This window comes from Maniola hyperantus, chromosome 26, assembly GCF_902806685.2.
Source record: "Maniola hyperantus chromosome 26, iAphHyp1.2, whole genome shotgun sequence".
NCBI classification, from domain to species: Eukaryota; Metazoa; Arthropoda; class Insecta; order Lepidoptera; family Nymphalidae; genus Maniola; species Maniola hyperantus.
Genome location: NC_048561.1, coordinates 7,041,012 through 7,054,757, shown reverse-complemented (window position 1 = coordinate 7,054,757; position 13,746 = coordinate 7,041,012). Strand labels below are relative to the sequence as shown.

Below are 13,746 nucleotides of genomic sequence, written 5' to 3'. Positions count from 1 at the left end.
TGTGATACTTGCTCTGCGTATAAACACACGACATCAGCCACTCCAGGTCTGCTAGGGAAGCCTAAAGTCTGCGAGAGACCTTTTCAGGTCATTTCGGCTGATTTAGTCGGACCTTTGCCTAGGTCTAAATCAGGATTTACATTTCTTTTTGTGGTGACGTGTTGTTTTTCGAAATATACAATGTTGTTTCCGTTACGGCGTGCCACAGGTGCCGCTGTTGTTAAAGCGCTAGAGAATTTTGTATTTTTGAACCATAGTGTTCCAGAGACTGTGATTGTGGACAATGGGTCCCAATTTACAGGATCTGAATTCCGTAATCTCATTAAGCGTTATAATATTCCGAAATTACACTACACACCACTGTACACTCCGCAAGTTAACCTTGTTGAGAGGTACAATAAGGTTGTTATGACTGCTGTAGCCGCTTTTGTGAAAGATAACCACAGGTCCTGGGACGAAAACCTGTACAAGGTCCAGTTCGCCATAAACAGTGCGGTTAATGAATCCACTGGATTCTCCCCGTTCTTCCTTGTCCACGCTAGAGAACCGGTTTTAAATGGTTCCTTCTATAAGGACACGGATAAGGAGTACGAGGCCGGAATTCCAAGGGAGGAATACGCAGGAAAGTTTGGAACTTTGGAGGACATATTTGGTCAGGTTAGGAGAAATTTGTTTCAGGCTCATGCAGAGTATGCAACGCATTACAACTTAAGGCGTAGGTCTGCAAGCTATTCTGTTGGGGATATAGTGTGGAAAAAGACCTATCCACAAAGCGACGCTACAAATTTTTTCGCAGCTAAGCTGGCACCTAAGTATGAAAAGTGCAGGGTTGTCAAGGTTTTGTCACCTTTGGTTTACGAACTAGTTAGAGTAGCTGACAACCACCCAATAGGCACTTGGCATATTAAGGATATTAAGAAGTAGATATTTGCCATTACTTAGTTTGGTCTAAACTGTTTGAATATTTAAGTTATCAATATTCAATTAGGAATTTGAATGAGTGTAGTGATGTTCTGAGTTAACAGTTACATTACCATGGTTCAGTTGAGGATGAATGTAGTGGATGTATGTAGGGATGAATATGTGATGATGGGAATGCTTGTGGTAGACCAACCGGTTGAGAAAGTAAAAATGCAAATATCGTACTTTGGGGATAACGAAAAGGGGGGGTTTTGTGTTTTGTTTTCGTTTTCCTTCTAGATAATGGATCATTTCTGTTATTTTTCCGATTCTGTTCCGAGATCTATTTTCTAGGAGAGTTATTTCGTTTTTTTTTTCTCATATTCCGATTTTGATTCGGTTTTATTTTTCCGAATGGGATAGAGAACGGTTGCCATATCAGATGGACCCGTTCACAACCAGATTTTCCGTATTTGTTGAGTAACAAATATTACGATGGTAGTTTAAAAGAGTGAACCACCGTAGGCCTAGACGCATTCTATCAGTCAGCTGAAGAATGATGCCAAGATGTTTCCACTCAAGTGTCTTAGACACCATGAAGTTTTTTGTATATATTCTTTTTAGAAGTTAGGGTTGTGTAGTTAAGTATAATGTATAAAACCTTACACTGTTTTCAGTATATTTATTTTGTTAGACAATTTTCCTTGTTAGTAGTAGATGTGCGTTCACGCGTAACTTCTGTGTTTTTTTTGTTTGTTTGTTTCAGGCAAATTGTTAGTAGTTGTTGGATGACGCTGAGGGCAGCGTGGTTCAACCTGTTGAACCTTTTCGTAGGAGGGGAAGTATTGTGACGTTGTAAATTTTGAACTACTAATTGGCGTCTCGCTTTTAATTAAAATCTATTTTGTTCAAAGTATGTTGGTGCCACCTAGCATCAAGGTGCAGAACTACGCGTGGGTCGATGTTCAGAGTTCATTCGAGCCACAATAGATGGCGTTTGCTTCGTTGTCAATTGTCGTAAAAATAAAACAAAATAATTAAATAAAACCATAATATCATTTGTTTATTGTTAAGTCATTAACAAAACGGTTCTTATAATATATCCTTAGGTTCCGCAAATATTCAAAAATGAATTGGCTTCATGATCAAACTAAATGAGAGCGGCTACACTCGGGTTGCGTCAGGCAACACCGATTGGTGAGATTTTAGAATTTTCCTGGAGTCAACATGTGAAGACGAATTTTTTTCGTTCCAGGAAAATCTCACTTCTCTTCGCCCATGGCTTCGCCTGGGAAAATACAATAGTTATAAATTTTAGTCATCCTAACGTATTTCGATGTTTCATCAGTTATGTTCCAGTTATTTTATCTTCCCAAATAAATGAGGATAATGGGTTGTGGGTGGACTTCTGAAAACCATTGGTGGCCAGGAGTTCAATAGGGTTTACGTTTACGTTTACGTTTACGATTTACGTTTTCCGTTTTACGTTTTAGTTTTCCGTTTTAGTATTTATTTCTTTTGCACATTCACGTTGGCAACTTAATTTCTATGGATAAGACTTGGTGAAAATCTTTGTAATGAAACATTTCGGTTGTGAAGAATCAAATAAATTGAGTTTTGGATCTTGGCCGATGCCGTCCAGCTACCTTGCAGTCTTCGCACCTACAAGTAAGCAAATGTTTGTATCCTGCAACAGTTTAGTGAACCTTCTTAGTGTATGTGTACAGTAAGAACCCTGTCTTTACTACTGAGCTTTTATTTTGAAACAATTTTATGAATTTTACTGTGTCATTGTCTATTCCATGCCAATGGCATCTTAAATTTAAAACATAGATCTTATGTACTATCTACCTAAGTCATTCTAATGTATCTAAATTAAGTCTTGGCATTAAGCTAGAATAACTAAGCATTATTAGCCATCATTCTGTATTAAGCGACCCCGGTAAAAGTTACATTAAAAACAATTTTGCCTAACATCTAGCAAATTTCATTTATAACACCTCATATGCATTACAAGGGAGTCGACGGCTAGCTTCTATTCTTTACTAGGTAGATAGATCAAGTAAAGTAAATTAAAATTATTTTTTTTTTCCTCTAATCTTTGTAAGGTGGTAGATTATTCCGTATCCGGGTATATTTCTATTCCGCCCAATTTACCACCCTTACAAGAGCACTGTCTCGGTCGTTGAGACCGACAAAGCGTCATGTGGGTATGTGTGACAGAGACAACGCTCTACAACCCTGAAATGTCATTCTAAAGAACCCTCCAATGTCCAATGTCCATCCATCCAATGTCATTCTAAAGAACACCGTTTGGAACCCTCGTAGCTTTAGTTTTAAGTTTGCGTAATAATTATCACCACTATATCTTACAAATCTAACACTATACCAGACAATCAATAAGAGTAATTTATTACCTATTTTGAATAAATCATTTGACTTTGACTTTGACTTTGACTAAAGGCCGATATGTCCATCACTATCGGCCGCGTACGTATAATCATAGCGTTTAGAGATGTACCATTTCACAGATCATCATCATCATGATCAACCCATTGCCGACTCACTACAGCGCAGGGGTCTCCTCTTGGTATGAGAAGGAACATAGATCATCACCATCATCATCAACCGATAGACGTCCACTGCTGGACATAGGTCTCTTGTAGGGACTTCCACACGCCACGGTCTTGCGCCGCCGCCATCCAGCGGCTCTCTGCGACTCGTCTGATGTCGTCCGTCCACCTAGTGGGGGTCTTCCAACGCTGCGTCTTCCGGTGCGAGGTCGCCATTCTAGCACCTTGGAACCCTCAACGTCTATCGGTTGTACGAACTATGTGCCCTGCCCATTGCCACTTCAGCTTCGCAACCCGTAGAGCTATGTCGGCTACTCTAGTTCTCCTACGGATCTCATTTCTGATTTGATCGCGTAGGCCTGGACAATAATTTACAATTAATTCTTGTTTTTTCTAAAATTTATGTTTTTTTTCAGTTTAGACCAAATTCTAGACAACTTGGTACAGAATACCAAAAACACGGAAGGCGAAGGTATATGCAAAGTTTTACTCGAAGATTTTAAGATACGAAGTTACGGGACTGAGCTGTTTTTGATGGCCAATGGGTGAGTATCTAAATATATATTATAAAGGTGACTGACTGACTGATCTATCAACGCACAGCTCAATCCACTGGTCGGATCGAGCTGAAAGGCATGCAGATAGCTTTTATGACGGAGACGTCTGCTAAGTAAGGATTTTTAAAATTTAACCCCTAAGGGGGTGAAATAGGGGTTTGGAATTTGTGTAGTCCATGCGCGAGCAAAAATAGTACATGTATAAGGGATGTTTTAATTGCTTACAATGAACTCCCTCCCCTCCCCCCTCTTGACGACCTCCCTGGCGCAGTGGTGAGCGCTGTGGTCTTAATAGTGGGAGGTCCCGGGTTCGATTCCTGGCAGGGGTTTGGAATTTTATAATTTCTAAATTTCTGGTCTGGTCTGGTGGGAGGCTTCGGCCGTGGCTAGTTACCACCCTACCGGCAAAGCCGTGCCGCCAAGCGATTTAGTGTTCCGGTACGATGCCGTGTAGAAACCAAAGGGGTATGGGTTTAATAAAAACTGCCATACCCCTTCCAGGTTAGCCCGCTATCATCTTAGACTGCATCATCACTTACCACCAGGTGAGATTGCAGTCAAGGGCTAACTTGTATTTGAATTTAAAAAAAAAAAAAAAAAACTGCTCTGAAAAGTTGAGGTGCGTGCCCGGGATCAAACCCCCGACCTCCCAGTAGGAGACGGTTGTTTTAACCACTAAGCTATCGCGGCTCTAAAGTGACGCATGATTATTATTGTTACAGAGTATTGCACAATGACGTCGATATGTCTGAAGCCTCCCTAACATTTTCCTTGAAAGGTACGTTAAATTATACAGGGTGTAACCAGAACGCGCAAAAACGAATACAGGTAATACTACTGATGATAACACCAAAAAACCGGCCAAGTGCGAGTCAGGCTCGCGCAATGAGGGTTCCGTACTACAGTCGTATTTTTTCGACATTTTGCACGATAATTCAAAAACTATGATGCATAAAAATTAATAAAAATCTGTGTTAGAATGTACAGGTGAAGCCCTTTCATATGATACCCCACTTGATATAGTTATCTCACTTCGAAAGTTAAAAATACTAATTATTAGTTCATGACCACAATTTAATTTTTTTTGTGTGATCTAACCCTAAATTCACGGTTTTCAGATTTTTCCCCAAATGTCAGCTATAAGATCTACCTTCCTGCCAAATTTCATGATTCTAAGTCAACGGGAAGTACCCTGTAGGTTTCTTGACAGACAGACAGACAACAAAGTGATCCTATAAGGGTTCCGTTTTTCCTTTTGAGGTACGGAACCCTAAAAAACGCGAAAAAATCCAAAAAAAAACTATATTTTGTAAAAGTTCAACCCCAACGTCTATCGGTTTTACAAACCATGTGCCCTGCACATTGCCACTTCAGCTTCGCAACCCGTTGAGCTATGTCGGTTCCTCTAGTTCTCCTACGGATCTCCATATTTATGAGGATCTCATACGGACCCCATAATGATTATCCTCATATGTACATATATTTCATTGCAATTGGGTATTTGACTACATCAAAAATAATTTTTTTCTCAGTGATTATTAAATAGAGGGTCTTCCAAAATACGTAAAATCCACGTCCTCTGTTGGCTTTAAGTGTAATAACCATTTTAAATTATCGATTAAACTAAAAAAAGTACGTCAAATGATTGTGACGTCACACACCGGTATTTCATAGAATCTCGCATACTAAGCGCGCGTTTGACGTTTGTTAAAAAGTTACTGATTTGACTAGTTGTCAAATACCGTATTTCCAGATATAACGTCGTGTTTCGGCAAGCTGTCGAGCTGGGACGACCTGACGTCACAGGAGCAGAGATCTGTCCAGTCCACTCTGCCGGCGATGTGGACCAGTCGGACCAACTTTGATGCTTGTATTCAGGATTATGACTTTACAGGTACAATGTGGCTAATTCCTTTGTACACAATCTCTAAACTAAACTAAAATATCACGTCTAAATCTATTGCTATCCCTTTCATAATGTTGCTTCCGGAAAAGGAAAGCACTAGATTTAGACCTGTTAATTTAGTTTAGTTTAGAGATTGTGTACAAGAGAATCGGCCCCAATAGCTTATGCTCGCGACTTCGTCCGCGTGGACTACACAAATTTCAAACCCCTATTTCACCACCTTAGGGGTTGCATTTCAAGAATCCTTTCTTAGCGGATGTCTACGTCATAATAGCTATTTGCATGCCAAATTTCAGCCCGATCCATCCAGTAGTTTTTTTTTTTTTTTGTGTTTCGCTGGCAATCCTCCGACATGGTTATCGGAGACTTTGTATAGCTTAACACGGCATTTTTTTTTTACCTTTTTCTTTTTAGATTGTCATGAAACAGGTTCTTTTTTTTGTACTGTGATCCGTCCAGTAGTTAGAGCTGTTTGTTAGATCCGTCAGTCAGTCATTGACGTTTTATATATTAAGTAACTAAGTATGTTATTTTTATTAGTGGTTTGGGAATGTGTTTGTTTATCAATACAATTTGCAAGCTGCCCAGCCTGGGTTAATGCGATGGTCTCCACATACAGGAACAACCGATTGTCATCTCGACCTGTCGCGTACTATAAGGTGGTAGGTGGTGGCCAAAACCCTTTTCACTCTGGGAGGAAACTCATGCTCTGTAGTACCTGGTGATGGGTTGATCATGGTGATGATGATGATGATTTCCAGGTTGCCCTGGCTGGGTCAACGCGCTGGTCTCCACATACAGGAACAGCGAGAGAAACATAAGGATCATGGAGTTGGACAAGTGGCCGAGAAAAGCCTTTGATATATCAGCCGTGAGTATTGAGGTGTACATCTTCTAGGCAAGCGCGCTCCGTCTTAGCCTGCATCATCACTTGCCACCAGATCTGATTGCAGCCAAGCGCTTTAAATAAATAAAAAAACAAAAGTTTTGGACTTTGATGATTTTTTTTTTATTGGAGATCCGGGGTTAGATCCCGGGTACGTACCTCTAACTTTGCGTTTTAAACTGTTAAATATCATTTGCTTTAACGATGAAGGAAAACACCGTGAGGAAACCTGCATGCCTGAGAGTTCTCCATCTTTTTTTTTTATATATATTCAACACCTTATCTAAATATATAAAAGGAAAAGGTGACTGACTGACTGACTGACTGATCTATCAACGCACAGCTCAAACTACTGGACGGATCGGGCTGAAATTTGGCATGCAGTTACCTATTATGATGTAGGCGTCCGCTAAGGATTTTTGAAAATTCAACGCCTAAGGGGGTGAAATAGGGGTTTTAAATTAGTGTGATCCATGCGGACGAAGTCGCGAGCATGAGCTAGTCTAAATATATAAAAGGAAAAGGTGACTGACTGACTGACTGACTGATCTATCAACGCACAGCTCAAACTACTGGACGAATCGGGCTGAAATTTGGCATGCAGTTACCTATTATGATGTAGGCGTCCGCTAAGGATTTTTGAAAATTCAACGCCTAAGGGGGTGAAATAGGGGTTTTAAATTAGTGTGATCCATGCGGACGAAGTCGCGAGCATGAGCTAGTCTAAATATATAAAAGGAAAAGGTGACTGACTGACTGACTGACTGATCTATCAACGCACAGCTCAAACTACTGGACGAATCGGGCTGAAATTTGGCATGCAGATAGCTATTATGACGTAGGCATCCGCTAAGAAAGGATTTTTGAAAATTCGAACCCTAAGGGGGTGAAATAAGGGTTTGAAATTTGTGTAGTCCACGCGAACGAAGTCGCGAGCATAAGCTAGTATGTTATATATGTCATGTTCTGTGGTCTAAACCCTTCTTATTCTGAGAGGAGATCCCGTGTTCAGCAATGGGCTGGCGATAAGTTGATGATGATGACGATGTCTACGGAACCCTTTTTTTTATCGCCGGTAAATGTAGGTACGCATCCCCCCACTCCTCCCCGCTGTTGGGGGTGGGTGACTCCTACATCCCTTCCCTTGTTGGTCCGCCCCTTGAATAACCCCATGTTGGAATCTAAAGGGAACACCGCCGAAGGGGGAGGGTCTGCTTCTTGAGCAGTTTTTGTATTGTTTCCAGCTAGTGGAGTGCACAGCCTGGGATCGAATCCGGGACACTTGTGACGTCACAGAGCACGTTTTGCCGGACTACATACGCCCTTCCGACTGTCTCGCTGAGTGGGCCTTCAGGATTATGCTGAGGTATGAAACAACTGACTGACTGACCGATCTATCAACGTACAGTTCAAACTACCGGATGGATCTGGCGTACTATTATGACGTAGACATCCGCTAAGAAAGGATTTTTGAAAATAGGTGAAATAGGGGTTTTTTTTTTTTGCTGTCCACGCGGACGAAGTCGCGAGCATAAGCTAGTATAATATATACATAAATTAAAACAACTTACATAAACATACATACATATTTTTCCTACATCTATATATATAAAATTCAAAGTCCTGACTGAGTGACTGACATATATATCAACGCACAGCCTAAACCGCTGGTCCTAAAGACATGAAATTTGGAGGGTCTATTCTTTGTAAAGAGTAGGTATCCACTAAGAAAGGATTTTTCGAAATTCCACCCCTAAGTGGGTTAAATGGGGGATGGAAGTTTGTATGAGAGTCCGTCATTTGTCAAGTTATTTGCATGAAAATTGGTATTTGGGTTTTCGGTCACAAATGAAGAAATACGTGTTTCAGGATTTTTGGAAAATTCGCCCATAAGGGTGGTAAAATAGGGGATAAAAGTTTGTATGGGAAGTTTTAATTATTGATATTATAATTAACTTGAAATTTGGAAAGTTGGTTTTTTCTTGAGGTTAGGTGTCAGCTAAGAAACGACTATGAGAAAATCCCCCCCCTAAAGGGGTGAAATGGGGGTTGGAAGGTTATTATTCGGTGCTGTTCAGAGTGCGCGTCCTGATGTTATAATGTTTGTTTCTGAAAAAAAAAATGCCATTTGTTTCCTGTAGGCCACGCGAGCGAAGCCGCGGGCAGAATCTAGTTTTAGATATAGAAAATATTCAAAGATTTTCAATTTCAGATCAAGTTACTTACAATCTCTAAACGACAACTCAAATGAAGAGATCGAGAAGCTATCTCGCTCGCACGAACTGTTGTGGTGTATAAGTGCGAATGAGAGAGGCTTACATAAACAGGCGCTAGAGTGCTGCAAACACCTCGAGTAAGTATCATCATCATCTTTACCCATCGCAGAATAATTAAAAAAAAATTATCGACTGACTGACTGACTGAACTATCAACGCACAGCTCAAACTACTTGCCGGATCGGGCTGAAATTTGGCATGCAGATAGCTATTATGACGTAGATATCCGCTAAGAAAGGATTTTTGAAAATTCAACCCCTAAGGGGGTGAAATAAGGGTTTGAAAATTGTGTAGTCCACGCGAACGAAGTCGCGAGCATAAGCTAGTAACCTATATAACACTGTAATTTTTGGCTAATCGTACTTAAGATTGAGTTAAAACGAGACAGATTTATGTGACAGATATAGTTCTGTCTCGTTTTGCCTAAACTTAAGTAACGATTAAGCGACTCTGAGTACGGCAGTAAACAATGTATTTTATTTAAAAAAAAATACTTTTCAGTGCACTGTACGAAAGTGAAACGTTGAAGTGGTTACATCAAAAAGTGTTAGCTCTGAGAGCCATCGCAGTGCAGAAACGCGATGGCGATGGTTTGAAAGAAGCTCTTCATTTTGCAGGTAAATTACATTCTTTATATTGTATAGTATGTACCTATTAGAGTGTATGTTTATGTATGCCTATATATCTATGTATATATATATATATATATTTATAGCTACATTGCGACTCCCCGTCTTACAGTTCTATAAGTTCTTAAGGGTGTTAAGGGTTGCCTGGAAGAGATCACTTTAGTGATAAGGTCGCCCTTTGTTTTTTAAGTGTATCCTGTATTCTTACTCTCTGTAATTTTAGTAACAATAAAGTTGTTTTTAATTAAATTAAATTCTTTATTTATTAGGTTAGGTACCAGAAGGGCGATTGTCTAAAACCTGCATCAATCATTATTACAATCTCAATTGTTCTGATTGGCTGAATTTGTGCCATTCTTGTTGCAACAATGCATTATAGCCAATAGTGAGCGAGCATTAACCAATCAGAGATGATTGCGATCGTGACATTGTAGCTGTCAAACAACCGCGGTAGGGCCACAGGTTTCGTACCTCAAAAGGAGCCTGGAGCACCGCAGAGACGTTTTTTTTTTTTCTTTAAAGAATATTAGCCATGTTACATGACTAATATTCCCCTTTCCTCTCCAACTAAGCGTCAGGCTTGTGCTAGAGTAGGTACGACAATAGTGCAATGGGCGGGGTTTGAACCGTCGACCTTTCGGTTTTCAGTCCACTCCTTTACCGGTTGAGCTATTGAGGCTCTAAGATTTCTAGTCGTTAGCTCTCTAGTCTTCTATCGCCTGTATAATGGGGAGTGCTCTGAAGAGCTTTTTGACCTCATTCCACCCTCATTTTTCTACAACCGCACCGCGCGCCACCGTAAGGAATTTCACCCTCACCATCTGAGTGTCTGGTGCACTTCGACCGTCCGCTGCGACAGATCCTTCTTTCCACGCACGTGCAAACTGTGGAACCAACTCCCATCGGCGGTGTTCCCACTAGATTACAACATGGGGTTATTCAAGGGGCGGACCAACTAATTCCTGAAAGGCCAGCAACGCATCGGCGGTTCCTCTTAAAAGCAAAAGTCAGAAAAGCAGGTTAAATTTAACTAATTTTATAAGTTATTAAAATGTTCCCTCATATAAAGCTTGCACGTGGATATAGATCGCAACGCGTAGAGGCTTATTGAGAGATTTAATCTTTATAATAACGTAACTGCAATATTAACTTGATTAGGGCACAATTGCTATTGTAACCACTTAATCAAAATATCGACCTAAACACAAAAGTATTTAATAGTCGTTGAGTCTCGAGTCGGAACGAGACTGCCTTAAAAACCTTCAAACACTGGTATTTATACAAATCGATTCAAGATGGCTTCCCCGCCACAGATCGCGTGACATCGGATGAGTCAAATATTGTCTAATTCATTAAACTAACTTCAATAAGCTAACACTCTGGTGCTGCAAATGTTTGCTCGCTATCTCTATTTAAAAAAAAAGGAAAAATTGAACCCTTATATAGGAACACTTTGTTGTCTATCTGTCAAGAAACTTATAGGGTACTTCCCGTTGACCTAGAATCATGAAATTTGGCAGGTAGGTAGGTCTTATAACAGACATTAGGCAAAAATAGCTGAAAACCGTGAATTTGTGGTTACATCACACAAAAAAAAATTAAATTGTGGTCATGTACTAATAATTAGTATTTTCAATTTTCGAAGTAAGATAACTATATCAAGTGGGGTATCATATGAAAGGGCTTCACCTGTACATTCTAAAACAGATTTTTATTTATTTTTATGCATCATAGTTTTTGAATTATCGTTCAAAATGTCGAAAGAATACTCTTTTTTCGACATTTTGCAGGTTAATTCAAAAACTATGATGCGTTAAAATAAATAAAAATCTGTTTTAGAATGTACAGGTGAAGACCTTTCATATGATACCCCACTTGGTATAGTCAACCCCTCGGTGCGCGAGCCTGACTCGCACTTGACCGGTTTTTTTAAACTTGACATCTATTATATCGAAGTGGAAGGATCGGAGGGAGGCCTTTGCCCAGACGTGGGACAGCACAGGCTGATTTAGATTAGATTAGATTAGATCTATTATATCTATTACGTGTATTTTTTTTAGAATAGAATAGAATAGAATGTTTTTTTATTCATGTAAACTTTTTACAAGTGCTTATAATAGAATGGTCAGGTAGTTTTAATTTATTATTTGCAGAAATGTACCCAGGGAAGTTTGCCGACAAGTCTCGCTTCGATGACGTGCTCGGTACGAGCGAGGTCACACTGCGCTTGAAACGTGACCTCCAATGTAAGTTGACCTTCCTCATATACAGGGTGTATCTAGAACTATTATCTGAATGATAAAAATGCGTGGATTTGACCTGCAGCTCGTTCCAGCAACGCACAATACTGCGAGCTAGGAGACTCATAGGCGAAGACTCCCCTTTACTGGCGAAACTACAAAGTCTCGATCACCGCCGCAAGGTCGCCGGCTTATCAGTGTTTTATACGATATATTTCGGAGAGTGTGCTCAGGAACTTTTCGATCTTGTCCCCCCTTCACCATTTCACCACCGAACCGCAAGACGTCGGGCGAGTTTCCATCCTTATGTCGTCGACATTTCATCTACACGCACGAAACGTTTTGCGTCATCATTCCTCATACGTATGGCTAAGGTTTGGAATACTCTTCCGCGATATGTGTTTCCTACCAATTACAACCCGGGTATCTTTAAAACAAGAGTAAGTAGGCATCTTCTAGGTAAACGCGTCCCATCTTAGGCCACATCATCACTTCCCATCAGGTGTGATTGTGGTCAAGCGTATACCTATAATGCATAAAAAAAAAAAAAAACTTTTATTTTACATGGCATAATATTGTATGTCAAATATTTGAAAAGAGCAACCGCCGAGTTTCTTACTGGTTCTTCTCCGTAGGAAAGGCATTCCGAACCAGTGGTAGATGCATCTGACGATTCAAAAGTACTTGTGAAAGTTTACTTGAATAAAAAGTATTTTTATTTATTTATTAATTTATTTAGAACGCTAGCAAAAACTTAGCGTTATTGTTATACTATCTAAACACAATCCAATACCAATAACCATTTGCCTCATTTTGTAGTTTTAGTGAATTTGAATTTTTCAAACCTGCAATGTATAGCGTGCAAAACTCAGGTTAATGCCCCGCCTACAACGTTTGTGCGTCCTAGCGTCAGATATTTTATTTGCAACTAGCTTATTCCCGCGACTTCGTTCGCGTGGACTACACAAATTTCAAACCCCTATTTTACCGCCTTAGGGGTTGTATTTTCAAAAATCCTTTCTTAGCGGATGCCTACGTCATAATATCTGCATACCAAATTTCAGCCCGATCCGTCCAGTAGTTTGAGCTGTGCGTTGATAGATCAGTCAGTCAGTCAGTCACATTTTATATATTTAAAAAAAGAAATCAAAACAAACTCACCCGGGGTTTAGTTTTCAGACTTTGTCTTGTTTATTTCAGTATTAAAACATGAAGATGTTAACAAGTTAAGGAATGATATATCAAGGAAATTGAGCGAAGGAGAGATTGTACCAGGAAATATATCAAAATCGACTAAAAGATCTATGGAGTCAATTTGTGTGATCACTTTGAGTTACTATAATGGACTCTGGGATTCGTGTACATGTAAGTACTTAGAATAGAATAGAATAGAATAATGTTTATTCGAGGTATATAGGTGGTACATGGTGGTACATGGTTCTTGCTGGTTCTTCTCGGTAGGAAAGGCATTCCGAACTAGTGGTAGATGCATCCGACTATTCGTAAGCACTTGTAACAGTTTATACGAATAAAAAAGATTTTCATTTTCATTTTCATTTTCATTTTCATGGTGTAGGCAATATGGTCCTGTACAGCAGTGCAACATCTCGAACAGGTAGGCCACTCAGCTTGTGTTGAGACGTCGGACCCGCAGACACACACCTCTATAGCAAATATCTGAGGTCCCAGACGCCCCAACGCTGATTTTCAGTGACCGTCTTTTATACTACCCAAACGTCAGTGGCATAGAATATATAAAGTTGAAATAAAGTGTTTAAA

At 39.9% G+C, this 13,746-nt stretch overlaps 1 protein-coding gene across 3 annotated transcripts in view; it reads left to right on the top strand.

Annotated features, from left to right (window-relative positions):
- Window positions 1-13,746, top strand: part of LOC117994280 (uncharacterized) — a 63,464-nt gene that overhangs the window by 37,187 nt on the left and 12,531 nt on the right. For all 3 annotated transcript variants that reach the window (XM_069507651.1, XM_069507652.1, XM_069507650.1), the window contains exons 18-26: window positions 3,890-4,018; window positions 4,753-4,808; window positions 5,784-5,924; window positions 6,698-6,807; window positions 8,067-8,188; window positions 9,035-9,175; window positions 9,600-9,715; window positions 11,881-11,973; window positions 13,168-13,332. In XM_069507651.1, the coding sequence (XP_069363752.1) occupies window positions 3,890-4,018; window positions 4,753-4,808; window positions 5,784-5,924; window positions 6,698-6,807; window positions 8,067-8,188; window positions 9,035-9,175; window positions 9,600-9,715; window positions 11,881-11,973; window positions 13,168-13,332 (1,073 nt within the window). The remainder of the gene's footprint in view (window positions 1-3,889; window positions 4,019-4,752; window positions 4,809-5,783; window positions 5,925-6,697; window positions 6,808-8,066; window positions 8,189-9,034; window positions 9,176-9,599; window positions 9,716-11,880; window positions 11,974-13,167; window positions 13,333-13,746) is intronic.